Source organism: Nesoenas mayeri (genome assembly GCF_963082525.1).
Source record: "Nesoenas mayeri genome assembly, chromosome: 3".
In the NCBI taxonomy this organism is placed as follows: Eukaryota; Metazoa; Chordata; class Aves; order Columbiformes; family Columbidae; genus Nesoenas; species Nesoenas mayeri.
Window position 1 is genome coordinate 55126332 of NC_137544.1, and position 13775 is coordinate 55140106.

General features: G+C 39.8%; 1 protein-coding gene across 2 annotated transcripts in view; it reads left to right on the plus strand.

Annotated features, from left to right (window-relative positions):
* Window positions 1–1676: 1676 nt before the first annotated feature.
* The window catches only part of TPD52L1 (TPD52 like 1), a gene marked incomplete at its 3' end in the record, with an annotated part of 35130 nt that continues 23031 nt past the window's right edge, over window positions 1677–13775 (plus strand). For both annotated transcript variants that reach the window (XM_080341916.1, XM_080341917.1), the window contains exons 1-2: window positions 1677–1787; window positions 7935–8083. In XM_080341916.1, the coding sequence (XP_080198042.1) occupies window positions 1740–1787; window positions 7935–8083 (197 nt within the window). In that variant the 5' untranslated portion in view covers window positions 1677–1739. The remainder of the gene's footprint in view (window positions 1788–7934; window positions 8084–13775) is intronic.

The following is a 13775-nucleotide window of genomic DNA, read 5'->3' on the forward strand; positions in this document are numbered from 1 at the left end:
CAAGACCGTGGGGACTAAGTTTAGCCTGATTTCCATAGCAACACTATTAATCCTCAAACAAATACCAAATAACAAATGTGTTTAGGGGCGTTAATAAAGGTGATTTGGGAGTATTTCTACTGAATAAATGTGCTTTTCTTTTGTTGAGACTTCAGCAATCTAGGTTTTTCTGGCAAGCTGGTTTTTGGGTAATAGCTAAGGTATCAAGTACTTCAGTGTGCTTTCATGGTTTTTAATAGGTTTTGTGCGTGATGATGGTGCTCTGTTCTTGAGCATGGTGCCAGGTGGGGTTTCAGCCCCCGTGTTACTGCTCTTTATCTTCCCACTCAGGGGAGGCTGTAATGAACAAGGCTCGTGCTCTGCAGTAAAGCTGGTGGTGTGAATCAAATCAGTTCTGTTCAGTTACATAGGAGGAAACCCAGGTATGCTGGGGGACTCTAGGTGGAAGAAATGACAGAAAGCTGGAGGGAGTTTTGCTTTCTACGTGAAAATATTAAGCACTCAGTTTCAAGTTATTGAATACTCCTGACTTGCTGCTTGTAACATCTATTTCCTACTGCCAAAACTTAACAAAGTTAAGGTCTAATTTCTACGTAATATAGTATACAGGCCTATTTAGACCTGATAAAGAACTTGTACTCCTCTGTATTAAACAGTATACAGATGTCAGGAGTCAGCTGAGATGGCTGATTACCTTGCTAAGAACTGAAATATAGGCAAAAGAGTCATCCCAGATTTAGCCTGGAGGAGAATTTTCTGGCACAACAGAAACAGACTGAGAACTTCAAGTTTCAAAGGACAGAGAATGTTGCAGTTCCAGCCTTTAGTAGCCTCTCATTCTTCACGGTCTGCAAACAAAACAATTGAAAACACAAGATAACAGAAAACAAATCATTCTTCTCTTTACTGAATGACTGGGATATAGATTATATTTTGGTTTTTTCTGTATATGTTATACCAGGCAGGCCCAGGTCTTGCAAACTTTTATGTGCTTATCTTGGTTATGATACAAACTGATCTTGGCCTTGGACATGCAGAAGAAAGTAACTGGAGATCCTGTCTAGTTGTTCACTCTTCACAGGCTTAGACTGAGCGATCAAGGTACGCTGCCCTCTGACATTCAGGAAATTCAAACAGTAGATGTGGCATCTGCTTCTGCAGACTGGCTGCATCTGAAGGTTCTCAGATTACTGCCATCAGAGGGATTTTAAAGTGAATTGGGCTCACTAATATACTTCCTATATTGCTCAGGTTACTACTGCCGCTATTCACATCAGTGATCTACGTTAACCAGCATTCTGATTTTGAATAAAAAGATTTCATTTTTATTTTTCTTTTCTATTTTCTTCTGCATTGTTAGAAGCAAGGAAATTGCATATCGGGGCCTGGTGGGGTCCAAGCTGATTGCTTTCTGGGATGAGTGGTGCTTTCACATATTAAATTTCTTCTGTGCAGACATTACCATCTGATACTTCCAATAACTCTTCAGAAGCAAAGAGGAGCAGAATCCAAATGACCTTTAGCAGGAAAAGGTTGTTTTGTTTTTATTTGTTGTTTCTTTTTGTTTTGTTTTCCTATCAGATGAATACTGTATCATTTTTAGATTTTAGGGGAGATCAGTATCAGAGCTGAAATAATTGGTAATGGTTGTCTTGACATTTTTACTTTAAGGCCTGTTGGAAACCCAGTCTTTGCATGAAGCAGATGAAGATGTGGTCACTGATGTTGATTTCAACAGTATGATTTCTGAAGAAGAAAAAGAAGAGTTAAAGATTGAGCTAGCCAAGGTAATTAATTTGGATTTCTGTGAGTGTTACTGTTTCTACTTCCTTAAACTGAAATATATTGTAGGATGAAGTACACATCATATGAAGGTATGCTCTTCCTTTTTGGTGAAATTATTCTAGGCTGCGATAGTGTGAAGCAATTTACTTCCTTAGATATTTTTTTGAAGATAAAATGTGTTCTACTTGATGATTGTAGAAAGTTAAATATACCTTACAATTCTGGTCAAGACGTGTCTTTATTTCTAAACCTTCCTTTAAAAGAATGAAAGATATTCTTATTAGATCTGTGTTGTTATTGTTACAGTGATTGTAACACCTGATGGAAAAGATTATTTGTGTGATGCTCAAAGGAAAAACTGATGATGATGGTTACAGAAGAGACTGATGATGTTGAGACAGTAATGTCACCACATTTTTGTTTGCTTTGGCACTATAGTGTTAGGAGAGCATTATATTTTTGTACGTTTAATTGAAGAACTTCAGGAGATGCCATGACACCATGAAGAGGTTTAAAAATAATACTTAATAACAAGGAGATGGGAGGAAAGATACATGAATCATGTGGTCTTTGTATTACAAAGATTAAAGAGATTGTTTAGATTTGGTCTGCAGTAGGAGGGTAGATTCAGTTTTAGTTACTGCTGCTGAATAGTGCAGAAACAGAAGTGACATTCCAAAATGGAAAATGAGAGAATGGGAAAAAGTGAGGATTTACTTATTTTCAATATGAGACAAATAACAGAAATCACAGCTGTATGAAGAGGGGGAGTTGTTTCTGTCTTAATTGAAATAATGAGTTTTTAAGACAGTAGGTTGGAAACATCACATAGCAAGAACAAAATAACAACCCATTTGAATAGTAGGAAACCCAAAATTTGGGACGTTGAGCATATACTCTCAAAGTGTAAACTGGCTAGGGAACAATCATTCCTTTGTAATTATTCTGTAGTGCTCTGTGAAGGGTTTGCTGCACATAGAATGGGTGCATCCAGAGGACAGTTCTTTTGCAGAGATTGATCCCTGTTTTTCATACAACAGAAATGTTCAAATTAACAATAAGTTGCAATATTAAATATTCTAAGAAGTCACATTCTTAATGACTCCCATGTCATTTACCTTCAGTGCTGATTAGGATTTTCGAGTGAAACAAAAATCAAAAGTTTGTTTTTTCACTTTTTTTCCCTCAAGCCTTGTGTTTCTGAGTTGCTAGTCAATCTTTACATCTTTGCTGATCCTGTCACATCTGTAAATAAGAAGGAATCTGAAACTTCAGTTCAGTTCATCACACAGCGGTAAGAGTTGGGATGTTCATGATTGGCTTTTTGTTAGGACAGAGGCAATAGACACAAACTGAAACACAGGACAATTCCTCTGAACATCACGAAACACATTTTCACTGTGAGAGTGACCAAGCACTGGCACAGGCTGCCCAGAGAGATTTTTGGAGTCTCCATCCTTGGGGATACGCGGAAGCCGTCAGGGCACAGTCCTGGGCAACTGGTTGTGCCTGGCCCTGCTTGGACAAGGAGGTTGGACCCGATGACCTCCAGAGGTCTCTTCCAACCTCAGCCATTCCGTGATTCTCTTCTCTTTTCTGGTGAAAGGGACTTAAAGGCAGATGGAAACAAGGAAGAAGAAAAGAACTTCCTGCAACCATCTGAGAATGATATGCCTCTCTCAAGATAATTAATCTCAAGAGTTTCTGGACATCTTTTCTGCTTGCTGATTTCTATGGGAGCAGAGAGTTCTCCATGGCTGATGGTAGAAATGCTTTAATTCATGTACCAACACGAGTGAGAGATTGCCTTTCAAATACTATGATCTCAGCCGACCTAGAAATTATTTTCTGAATTGCTTGTAGCAGTTTACTGGCATACAGCTTATGCTTAAAAACAAAATAAGCCTGATAATTATCCTAAGAAAGGTTTGGAAAACTTGAATTTAGAGTGAATAAAGTCTGAGGCTTATGGTTCTCAGAAAAGACTGTAAAAAAAAGTGTAAGACCTTGGCTCCATCAGAAAGAAACCTTTGGGGGAATTGGCTAATGTTTCCTTTTGAAAAGCCATTAGTCTTTACTTTCAAGCCCCCTCTCCTCCTCCAGTGGTGGTTTTGTTTTCTTCCATGTCCTTATGTGTTAGGTAATACCTGCTTGAGCCTGTGCGAGCAAGCACTTTTCTTCTTATTGTTCTGAAAGGTTCAAATCTTCCTTAATGCTGGAATCACTTAATAGTTGATATAATGGGGAGCCGTTGTGAGCACCTGTTGTGCATGTATTTAAACAGAAAAAATATGTTCCGTCTCTGCGTTGTGTATCTGCTGTATATATTCTTTGCCCTCTTCCTCCTTCTCTCCCTAACATTAGGAGGGGGACTAGTACTGCTGTTTTTCTGGCAGGTTTCTTGTATGCTGTTTTCCTATTCCTCTGCCAGTGCTCTCTTTGTACTGGTAGCTTTTCCGAGTGTGGACTAACTCTGTTCTTGTAGCCTGGCTAACAGAGCAGGGCTCTGACTCTAATCGAGCCTTGGAATTTCTACAATGCAAGTAAAATGAGTGGCTCTTACAGAAACTTCTGATGGTCATTTGAATTAACAGAGGTGTGTCTGACACTTAGGAATAATTGCAGAAAACTTTAGGTAAGGCCAGAAGCTTGTTAGCAGAACAGATAACTTTTTTTTTTTACTTTTTTTTTTTTCCTCCTTTCATCCCTTCTTCCCTCAGTGTGAGGAGCATGGTACAATGACTCTTGAGTCATCACGGGGGCTGAGGTTTTGAGCTATTTAGCTCACTGTTGTCAGTTGTCCTTCCATTATGCTCATCAAAACAGTCATTTACTCCTTGCTGCCTTCCCCCCCGCCATACCTTCAGAAAATCAGCTATCTGTTTTGATCTACAGGCTTTCTAGCTGATGTGCAGGTTCTAAGTGCAGCTATGTGTGTTACTGCATGTTTGCTCCCAGTTTGCACTGCTTCCACGGATCGCTGCCTTCCTCACTTCTCCATCTCCAGCCACTTGTTCTTGCCCTGCAAACTGTGCCCACTAGAGCACCTCTCTGCACTGGATCTGAGAACTGATCTGGCTTTAAAATATCCCTTGTTTTTTCCTGTGATGGCTTTTACCTGGTTCAGCAAACAGCCAGGCCAGGGCACTACATATTTGGGTGGTGTAGTGGTAGGGAAACAGGATGCTTAATCTTTCTTAGAAGAACACATTTGACTGTGCTGGCTTCTGTTTTCTCTGGGGCCCCTTAATATTTTAATCACTTACTGCCTTAATCCTTAAACCAAGCATAATAAATACTCAATTCACTATTCAGTTTACCATTCACCCCATTTATCAGTATTATTCCAACCAAGAGCTGAATCTTTCCACCTCCACATTAGTACTGTGTGTATCTCAGAATATAGATAATACCAACTGACATAATTTTTTATTAACAGTAGTTTATCCAGAATGCTCAATATTGTTGAAGAAGTACTTTCTCGCTTGTTTTTATGCACTGTTATATGGAAAAAGTGGGAAAGGTTATATGTGAGAGAATTACTGCAATGGTTTTTTTCAGGCAGGCTACTATCTTAAAAGCATGCTCAACCTCTGAAAACATACAATTTACCCTAAAATAATCAAAACAGTCTGTAGTTGTGTATTTTTTCCTGGGGTCTCACCTTTGTGTGATTTACATGTTACTTATGTAAGCTCATCATGGGAATTGTAGTGTCTAAGGTGGTTAGCTTTTCTCCTTGCTTTTGCACGTCCTGCACAATAATAGAGGAAAGAAACTCTGATTCCTAAGCACACAAAAAAGGGAGAAGGGAACTTTGTATGATGCATCTCTGTTCTCCGGATTCCGTCTCACTTAGAAGGAAAGTGTGACAACTAGAAGTTTGTATTCCAGTTGACTTAAGACCAGTTCCATAATGGAGTCTGCATTTATAACAGTGGACTTTTCAAAAATGCCTAAGCAGGTTTTGCCTGATTTCCATGGGAGTTAGGTATGTAACCTACTTAAATGCTTTTCAGGATCCCACTGTAAGTCTCTAATCCTTTCTGCCTACTTCAGTCTTCAGTCACTGATGTGTGAGCAATTGAGGGGGGTTTTGTATCTTCCATTATTTTAAAATGATGGAACTCGAGGAGGATTTTGTCAAATAAAAGCCAGACTCTGGTCTCTAAAGAAAATTTGTAACTTCTAATACAGTAAAAAATGTTGTTCATGCTTAAGCCATTGAGCACATGGTTAATTCTTACTTAGGGCTTTACAGCTTTAGGTGTCTGTTCAACAGAACAGATGGAAAGTAATTTTAATAGATTCCCTCAAATGTTTACATATCCAGGTACCTAAAGATCAGGCTAGTGCTGGCCCATATGGAAAGCATTAATGTTTAAGTACATGTAAGTATATTTGTATTGGTTTAAGTTAAGTTCTTTAGCAGCGTTACTCAGGCAGACTTGTGCGCTAGGGGCTTTGCTGTGGGTGGGAAACAACTAAAGGGAGCTCTGAACTGCCACTCAAGTAATGCTGACATTTGTGATTTCTTCTTTCTGTAAGCATTTAACCATTTATGCCCTCAGAAGAGAAGCTCCTGCTGCCTCTTGACAGCATTTCCTTTGCAGGTTAGGAATATAATGGAGCATAAAGGATATGGAAGGAATAATAATAATAATTGTTGTGTATTCTACCAGTGAAGTGTTGGCATCACAGGCATTGGTGAATACTGGTGTTTAGTTCACTCAGGTTTTTGGGGTTTTTTTGCTTTGTGTTCATAGTCTAGCTGCTTAATTCCTGACCTGCTTGAAAAATTAAGATAGCATGTAGTGACGAAAGAGAAACTGATAGCTGAGGGATTAAAGGGTGAGACTTAAGAACAAGGAGCTTTCAGCCAGTTTTACATGGAAGAGGAATGTGTGTGTAAAATAAAAATAATACTGGTATTGATGTGCTAAATATAGCAACTGATTCAGCTGGTGCTGCCTTGTTCCCTGCAGCCCATGGAGTTAAATCATAGGGAGTCTGTGGTTCCAGGGAACTTAACATACGGATGTCAGATACACTGCCATATGTTACCCCGTTAGCATATGGAGGAAGGTACACAGTTGGTAAGGGAACTTCTGAACCTGAAGTGAAAGGCAGCTGCTCTGGTGTCACTTGCCCTCTTTAGCTTCTGTGCCTCTGAGCACTGCTGATGTACTTGGCTTGGGAGGTTCTAGGGGAGGAACACAAACCCCTGATCCCCAGGGGCTTCCAGGGAGACAGAGGATGCTCAGCCAGGGGCAAGGCTGACCCAGCAGCCCCTCCTCTCAGTCAGAGCTTCTGGTCCTTGCCTTGCTAAAACTGCTGGCTTGGTTTGAGTGTTTGAAATCACGTCCGCTGCAGGGAGAATTGTATTCCTCTGTTTGGGCTGAATGGTGTCTTTACAACTTTGCACAGTTGGGTTAATGACTAGAAGCTCTGAAAAGACTAATCTGCTGTGTCTCTTGCATGACTCTATGCTTTGGGTAGGACCTGTTCTTTCATGTTAACAGTCCATCTGCTATATATTTTTATTTTACTGTTTTGAAATATGTATGGCCTAAAATGTATAGATAAAACTCATGTGAGAAGAACACTTTTTATGGTACTCTCAAGTCATATGTTATAATCTGATTTTTTTTTTTAACTTTCTCCTAAGAATTTACATCTATTTGTTTTTTTCCTGAGTGCAAGACTAAAAAGCTGCAAATATGAAGTTAAAACCCTGTGCATTCAAAGACAGATATCTGCCTGAATTATCCAGTCGTCTTTTGTTCTGCCCATTCCCATTTTATGAGTGAATGGAAAGCTGATACTTGAGTCTCCTAATGCCCTAAGGCAGATCTTGGTCAAGTTGCTCAATAGTCATTTCCTTCCTGGAGAATTCTGTCCCTTATCAGCTGCATGTGTATGATGGTGCACATAGGTGGCACAGTTTGAGACATTCATTTAATGTAATGTCAGCTCTGTTCTAGACATGTCTTTGTGATCTGTCCAAGCACTTGAATCCCTCTAGTTACCTAGGAAAAATGCAAGTTTCTGTGAATGTCATTTAAATCTCTTGACACAGTATGTTTTTGTCATTCTGTGGGAACAGGCTGACTCCTTTCTCCTTTCTCCTCCCTCTTTGTGTCTCTCAGCTAGAGGATGAAATTTCAACTTTGCGGCAAGTTCTAGCAGCCAAAGAAAAGCACCTGGTTGAAATTAAACAAAAGCTTGGCGTGAGTCTGATGAATGAACTGAAGCAGAACTTCAGCAAAAGCTGGCATGACATGCAGACAACTTCTGCGTAAGTACAGACCTTGCACATATTCATTCTTCTATGTTGTGCAGCATGTTGGGGGTGTTGTCTTGATGAGCCCTGGTATGAAATTTAGCAATTGTAATACCTGCCAAGTGGAGTAGATGGCAGGGACAAACACATCAAGCTTCTCAGAGCAAGGAGACCTGAAAAAAGCCCCTTCCACAGCAGCAACATTCTTTGCTGCTGTATTGCACTTGACACTTGCAAAATCACAGCAACTAAAACTGCAGGGGCACTGAGGTGATTATCTTCCTGTCCTGTAACACATTCCTGTAGAGTCTTTAGTGAGGAGACCAAGGACATAGTTAATCTCAATGTATTGTGTTTTTCAACTTCCAAGAGAGGCGATGTAAAAAAATAATAATAATAAAAATTATGAAAACATTAACAACTGTTTAAAAAAATTGTACCATTATCTGAATTATAAAGAATACTGGCAGCATCAGTTGATGTGGGACTCTGATTAATTCCTGCTTTTGGTTGTCCAAAAGAAACAAACAAACAGAAAATGTTGTTGGAATAACTGTACCATCTTTGAGGTTATTGTAAGTTCTACATCTGTCGAGTTTTTTGTTATTTTCCAGCAATGGGTCCTTAGGCAAGTCCCTGACACCTCTGACAGCCTTGGTTTACTACTGTGCAGAGTAGGTAAATAGTTCACAAGAATTCAGTGAAACTTGCCTTCTGTAATGTATAAGCAGCTTTGAGTTGCCAGAGTGAAAGGTGATGCATAAATGTGAAGAAATGTTACCCCACTGCTGTTGTTCAAATGCTTTTAAGTTGATTTTTTTTTTTGGACCCAGAGCAATTATACTGTGGAACTCTGTAGTCTTAAGCCAGTTGCTGACTTCCAAGAGGGTGCCTTTGAAAATGCACCAGTTCTTGGATGAGGAAGCAGAGGAGGGAAGTTATTTGGGCTGTGACTTGCTGCCAAGAACTACTGGTGCAAGGCTTTTGTCTCGTATAAGGAAGCAGTTAAAAATATACATGTGGACATAGTGATAAGACCTATCCTGAATCTGCCACAAAAAACTGTTCAAACCCAGGATTGGCAGTGTTACTTGTGAGCTTCAAGCTCTTTTTGCTCAGCTAGGTCCTGTTTCTCATGACACATTATTAACAAGGGCACTGATGCTGGCTCAGTGAGTGTGTCTAGCATATGCTAGGAAAGCTTTAGAAGAGAGGAGGAGCACAAGATGCCTGAACTAGTTAATGGGACACACCAGCAAAATTACGAGAAACAGCAGCTTTCATTTTTACTTGAAAATTCCAAGACAGCTTTTCATTTTCCCTTCACAATATTGACATATTCCACAAGGACAGAGACTTAGGAGACTTTATCGGCATGGTAGCTTCTACTTCTTATTTAAGATGAGTTTCAAAACCAGCAAGCCATTAGGTTATGCTTGTCCACAAGTAGTTATATGGAACTGAACAGCAGGAGTCTATTTGTGCCCTTGAAGATCCCAGTGTCCACGGTCCAAGTGCTATATAATTGTGGCTGACACTCATGCCACTATGCTGATGCCAGAGCAAATCATGGTAATCTGGCATTTTTCAGAATGGATGAGTTTAATATTAGAGGTGATTCATAGTTCTGTACCAAAATAGCAATGGGGATAGCATTACTCACCAAGATTCTCTGATTTAGTAAGGATGAAAAGCCTGTTTTAAAAAATAAAAGTTCAAAATATTTACATACCTGTACCTTAGGCTTCTAAATCCACAATTAGTCATTTTAAGTTTTAAAAAAGACCTGTTTTTAAGGAGACAAGTTTTTCTTTCACTCAGTCTCACTGGGTTTTGTAGCTGCTACACTTTTCTGGAAGTTAAAACTACTTTTTTTTAATGGGGAACTTTTCAAAGCCACAGACAGCAATTAAGCACCAGATTTTGGTCCTCTTATTGTTAATAATCTTTGGAGCTCTTCATTTAGGGATGCATTCTTAAAGCGGCCTGAGAGGCAGAGTGGTGGACTTCTCTCAAAAACAGTTCTGCAAAGTATGTCTGATCAACTAGTCAAGACTCATGACCTAACTCACAGGACAGATGCCACCTCTAATTACTAAATGTAAACTCAAGGTTCTGACTGTTTTTAAGCATCTTCATTTTAAATTGTTGGCCTTGTGTGTCTTAGGAGTTAGCTTGAGCATGCTTGACATGTACTTTTCAGAAATTGCTATTAAAGGTTTGCTATGATTGAAAAGAAAATAAAAGTTGTAGTTTTAATAGTGAGGAAACCTAGAGCTGGAGGTCGATGGGCTGATGTCCTCCATAGATTGAAGATTATGTCAGGCTCAACATACAGTTCAGTACAGAGTCTGTTCCCTTGTCACTAATTCATGCTTTAAAGTATGCAAAAGTTATTCTAGCTACCTCTAGGAAGGCATTACATTTGCAGCAATAATGTGCAACTTTTTTTTGGTATCAGATCAGCTTTTTTTTCAATCAGCTTTGTTTTTCTCAAAAGAAAACCTGTAATGTTATTTGCGTTTTTCAGCCTGGCATGAAATGCACCTGGAAGTCATTCACTTATGGTGACCAGAATAATAAGGCATTTTTTCAAGTTCCTTGTTCATTTCCTCTTCTGTTCTTCAGTGCACTGATTTTTAGTATAATCTATGTGTTAGGGAAGGCAGGGTGTTCTACTCTAGTGGATATCAGTAATTAGAGAGAAAATTATTGCCTCAAGTTTAATTTGCTTTCATGGTGGTAAGGAATTCAATTGGAATGACTTCCCACACACACCTTTTTAAAGATCAGGTTTGCAGTGAATAGAGGTGGGTGGATATTCAGTTAGCTTCTAGCAGTGCAGGTATTTTATTTATATTTTAAACACAGATAATTCATTCTTATTTAGATGCTAGAAGCAGAGTAATGTTGGTGGATTTTGAGGTTATTTATTTTAGCTTAAGGAATCATTAAAAATGTCTTTATAGGGATATTTACAAAGACCATAATTGAGCTTGTCTAATTCACATTTTGCTACAAAGAAAAGGCTTTATGTAACCTGAATGAAGGATGTTTGTTTAGTTAAAGCTGTCTGATTGGTGTTGTTTCAGTAAAGTTTCCGTAGCTCTCTCTAGCCTCCTGTACTTCAGATTTTCACTGCATTGTGCATTAAGGTAAGATGATGGCTTCTGTAAAAATTGACCTAGTTTTGTACAGAATTCTGGAATAGTTGAGGTTGGCAGGAATGCCAGGAGACTGTCTAGTCCAGCTCTCCCTCTCAGAGCAGGCTCAGCTAGAGCAGGGTGCTCAGGACTGTGTGCAGTCAGGTTCGGAATATCTCCAAGGATGGAAACTCTACAGCCTCTCTGAGCAACCTGTTCCAGTGTTCAGTTACCCTAACTGTCGATAACTTTTTTCTTTTGTTTAAATATTATTCCATTGAGTTTGCCTCTTGTACTTAGACTAGATACCACTGAGGAACATCTGCCTCTGTCGTCTCCACTCCCTTCCATCAGGTTATTTGTACACATTGATGACATCCCCCCTTAAGCCTTCTCCTGGCTGACCAGTCCCACCTTTCTCAGCCTTTCCTCATAGGAGAGATGCTCCAATCCCTTAGTCATCTTTATGGCCCTTTGCTGGACTTGCTCCAGTATGTCCATGTCTGCCTAGTACTGGAGAGAGCAGAACAGGACCCGGCACTCCCGGTGTGGCTTTGACCAGGGCTGAGTAGAGGAGATCACCTCCCTTAACAGGTACTCACTCTTCCCACTGCAGCCCAGGATGCTGTTGGCCACCTTTGCTTGTGAGGGCACATGGCTGACTCATGTTCAACTTACAGGACCCTAGGTCTTTTTCTGCATGGCTGCTTTCCATCTGGTTGGTCCCCAGTCTCTGCTGGTGCATGGGGTTATTAATTCCAAGGTGCAGGACTCTGCATTTCCCTTTTCTGAACTTGGGACTCCTGTTGCTACATTCTTCCAAACAGTCAAGTTCCTAAGTAATACTATTCTTCAATGCAGTTACAGAATTGCATTGCATTATATATGAAGGAGGTTGCAAGGATTACTTTATCCTCCTCACCCATCCCTCACATGGAGCACTAAGAAAATAGATCCACAAAATACCTTGGCCTTGGCTAAGCATACATTTGTAACCACGCTCAGTTTTGTCTGTCCCTCAGCTTTTAAGTTGGTGCTCCTCTGTGCTTCTCTGGGAAAATCCAGTAGGGCATCAAAGTATTGCCCTCTTAGGAGACATTTTGGTACTATTGAGTTTCCAAGGAGCAGCTGTGTCTGTAAAATTACCCATTAACCTCATTCCAGCCTCATATGTCCCTTCATTGCTTCTTGAAATGTTAGCAACTGTTGGAAGGCATAAGCCTCCTCTGTTCTAAATGGATACTCTTTCAACCCACAGATGGTATAGTACTCTAACTACAGAGATCACTTCTAGGGAAATGAAAATGGTTGATTTTGCTACTAACCCATCCAAAAAGCAGTACTCCAGACATTCAAACCACTTGTAAACAGCAGTTCTGCCATGGCAAATAAATTATTAGAATAGCTAAAAACTTAAAGAATACTCATTCTCTCCCTGAAGGCTGTAGTAGTAAAATGAAGTTAAATGTTTCAAAGTCCGTAGATGTAGCGATTCCAACCAGGGGACTGGGAAACCTTTGATGTGATAAAAAGTGGACCCATGCAAGAATGGCATCTGGGATAGGAATCTTACAAAGCTATGTTTTCAAAATGACTTTTCCGCTTTTGCCATCACAGACAAAAAATTTTCACGTGTTGTAGAAATGGAAAATTTAATTAGTGGCCAGAATCAAGAGAACTGTAAGTCCTAGCTCAGAACAGCATATCTCCTAGACAGTGCCTGGGGCTTTCCCCAAGTGGTGGCTCTCTTTGAAAACTTCCTAAAAAGGTTTCAAATATCACTCTGCTCTCGCATGTGATACTTACCTGTGATTTGGGACAAGAGCATTCAACTTGGACTTGGTCTTTCCATCCAGAGACAGACTAAGGCTCTCTTCATTAACTACCGGTTGAAAACCATGTAAGCAAGCTTACTTCTGCTGATAGGGAACCTGAGGACAATTGCAAGGGTTTCCACAAATAGTGGGAACTTAATGTTTTGTAATTCAGTTTTCTGTCAGGTGATGAGAAAATTGAAAGTAATAACTGCGCTGCATGTGTTTTGAACTTACAGCCTATGCTACCTGCAGTCTTCATTAGTATAACTTTAAATATATAGTACTGTGTTCCAGAGGTTAAGAATTTCCTCGGGAAGTCAGATATAATTTGTGGACAAGTATAGTCCTACTGTGACTTTGAGGAATTCAGTATACCATGTTCCCACATACATACCTGTTATGAGTGGTACTAAAAGTAATGTGGGTGTTTTTTCTGTTAATTGCAATGTGTAATCACCTTTTGACGTTTTCTTCTCTAAATTTGCAAGTAAATGTAGCAGTTGTGTAAGTGCAGAAATAGACAGGTTGGCTTTAGCAAGCACATTCCCTGCCTGGGAGCCTGTGCTATGTGGAAATACAGGGAGCCTCTCACTTCCACTGACTTGGTGTCTACCAGGCAATGTTCATGCCTTCTTCAAAGACAATATTTTGTCAATCTTCCATATGTACCTCTGGCTTTTAACTTGGAAGGATGGCGTCATGGAAAATAAGGTTGCAGAAAGGACTCTGAGAAGTTAACTTGGTCTA